Below are 1407 nucleotides of genomic sequence, written 5' to 3'. Positions count from 1 at the left end.
ATGTATCCGACTACGCTGTTGCAACACGCCCGGGCCAACCCATTCGGTGCCCCACAGTGCACACTACGAAAGGACCATGCTCAGCCAGAAACAGAACTGAGCCTGGAACCAAAACGTAGCCGGGTACCTGACGGTGGACGGAGACTAGCAGCTGCTGCAGTGGCCGACTCTGATGTGAGCTGTGAGTTTGGGTCTGCGAAATATTATGCCTTGTGTGGCTTCGGGGGCATTCTCAGCTGTGGAGTCACACACACAATAGTTGTACCCCTTGATCTGGTCAAATGCCGACTGCAGGTGGACCCTGCAAAGTACAAGAGCATCTTCAATGGGTTCTCGGTCACAGTGAAAGAGGACGGTGTCCGTGGGCTGGCAAAGGGCTGGGCTCCCACGTTCATCGGGTACTCCATGCAAGGCCTCTGCAAGTTTGGCTTCTACGAGGCTTTCAAGATCTTCTACGGTGACCTTCTGGGAGAGGAGAATGCCTACCTGTGGAGGACATCTCTCTACTTGGCCGCCTCTGCCAGTGCAGAGTTCTTTGCCGACATTGCCCTGGCCCCGATGGAGGCATGTAAAGTGCGCATCCAGACCCAGCCTGGTTATGCCAACACCCTGAGAGCGTGTGCACCCAAGATGTACGCCGAGGAGGGCTTCTGGGCTTTCTACAAAGGACTGGGCCCCCTGTGGATGAGGCAGATTCCTTACACCATGATGAAGTTTGCCTGCTTCGAGAGGACCGTGGAGAAGCTCTACAAACACGTTGTGCCCAAACCTCGCAGCGAGTGCAGCCAGCCCGAGCAGCTGGTGGTGACCTTCGTGGCCGGTTACATCGCCGGCGTGTTCTGTGCCATCGTGTCACATCCCGCCGACTCTGTGGTTTCCGTGCTCAACAAGGAAAGCGGCAGCACCGCCACGCAGGTGCTCAAGAAGCTGGGACCCGCGGGTGTGTGGAAGGGTCTGGGGGCTCGTATCATCATGGTCGGCACCCTGACCGCCCTGCAGTGGTTCATCTACGATTCCGTAAAGGTGTACTTCCGTCTGCCCCGCCCCCCTCCACCGGAGATGCCGGACTCGCTGAAGAAGAAACTGAACTAGATGTGTACTATTCTTGGAGAAACTGCGTTGATTGATTGATTGATTCAATGTTTTATTTGACAGTAATGTAAAACAGCACGAGTACAGTCACAGACTTTGTCTAAAAGGATAACACTAAAAAGGTCCCTGTGGTCTTGTTTCCATTGGGGTCCTAGGTATTCCATTCATCAACATATAAAAAATCACACCCTGTGTGAAGGAAGCGGCGCCTTTGATGAGCCCCGTGCTCAAACATACGTGACAATATGTTTTGTGTCACGTGAAGCTTGACCAATCATGGACATATGGACGGACATACACCCGGACATACACCCG

The 1407-nt window shown here is 54.0% G+C and overlaps 1 protein-coding gene across 1 annotated transcript; it reads left to right on the top strand.

The window, feature by feature from the left end:
• LOC311053895 (solute carrier family 25 member 3-like) lies at nt 1-1092 on the top strand (the record flags this gene model as incomplete). The annotated part of the gene is made up of 1 exon (XM_084069672.1): nt 1-1092. One exon carries the CDS (start codon nt 1-3, stop codon nt 1090-1092), a length of 1092 nt encoding a protein of 363 aa, XP_083925798.1.
• Between the last annotated feature and the right edge of the window lie 315 nt (nt 1093-1407).

Source organism: Gymnoscopelus microlampas, assembly GCF_963454915.1.
Source record: "Gymnoscopelus microlampas genome assembly, chromosome: 2".
NCBI lineage: Eukaryota > Metazoa > Chordata > Actinopteri > Myctophiformes > Myctophidae > Gymnoscopelus > Gymnoscopelus microlampas.
This window is presented reverse-complemented; position numbering and strand designations above follow the sequence as displayed.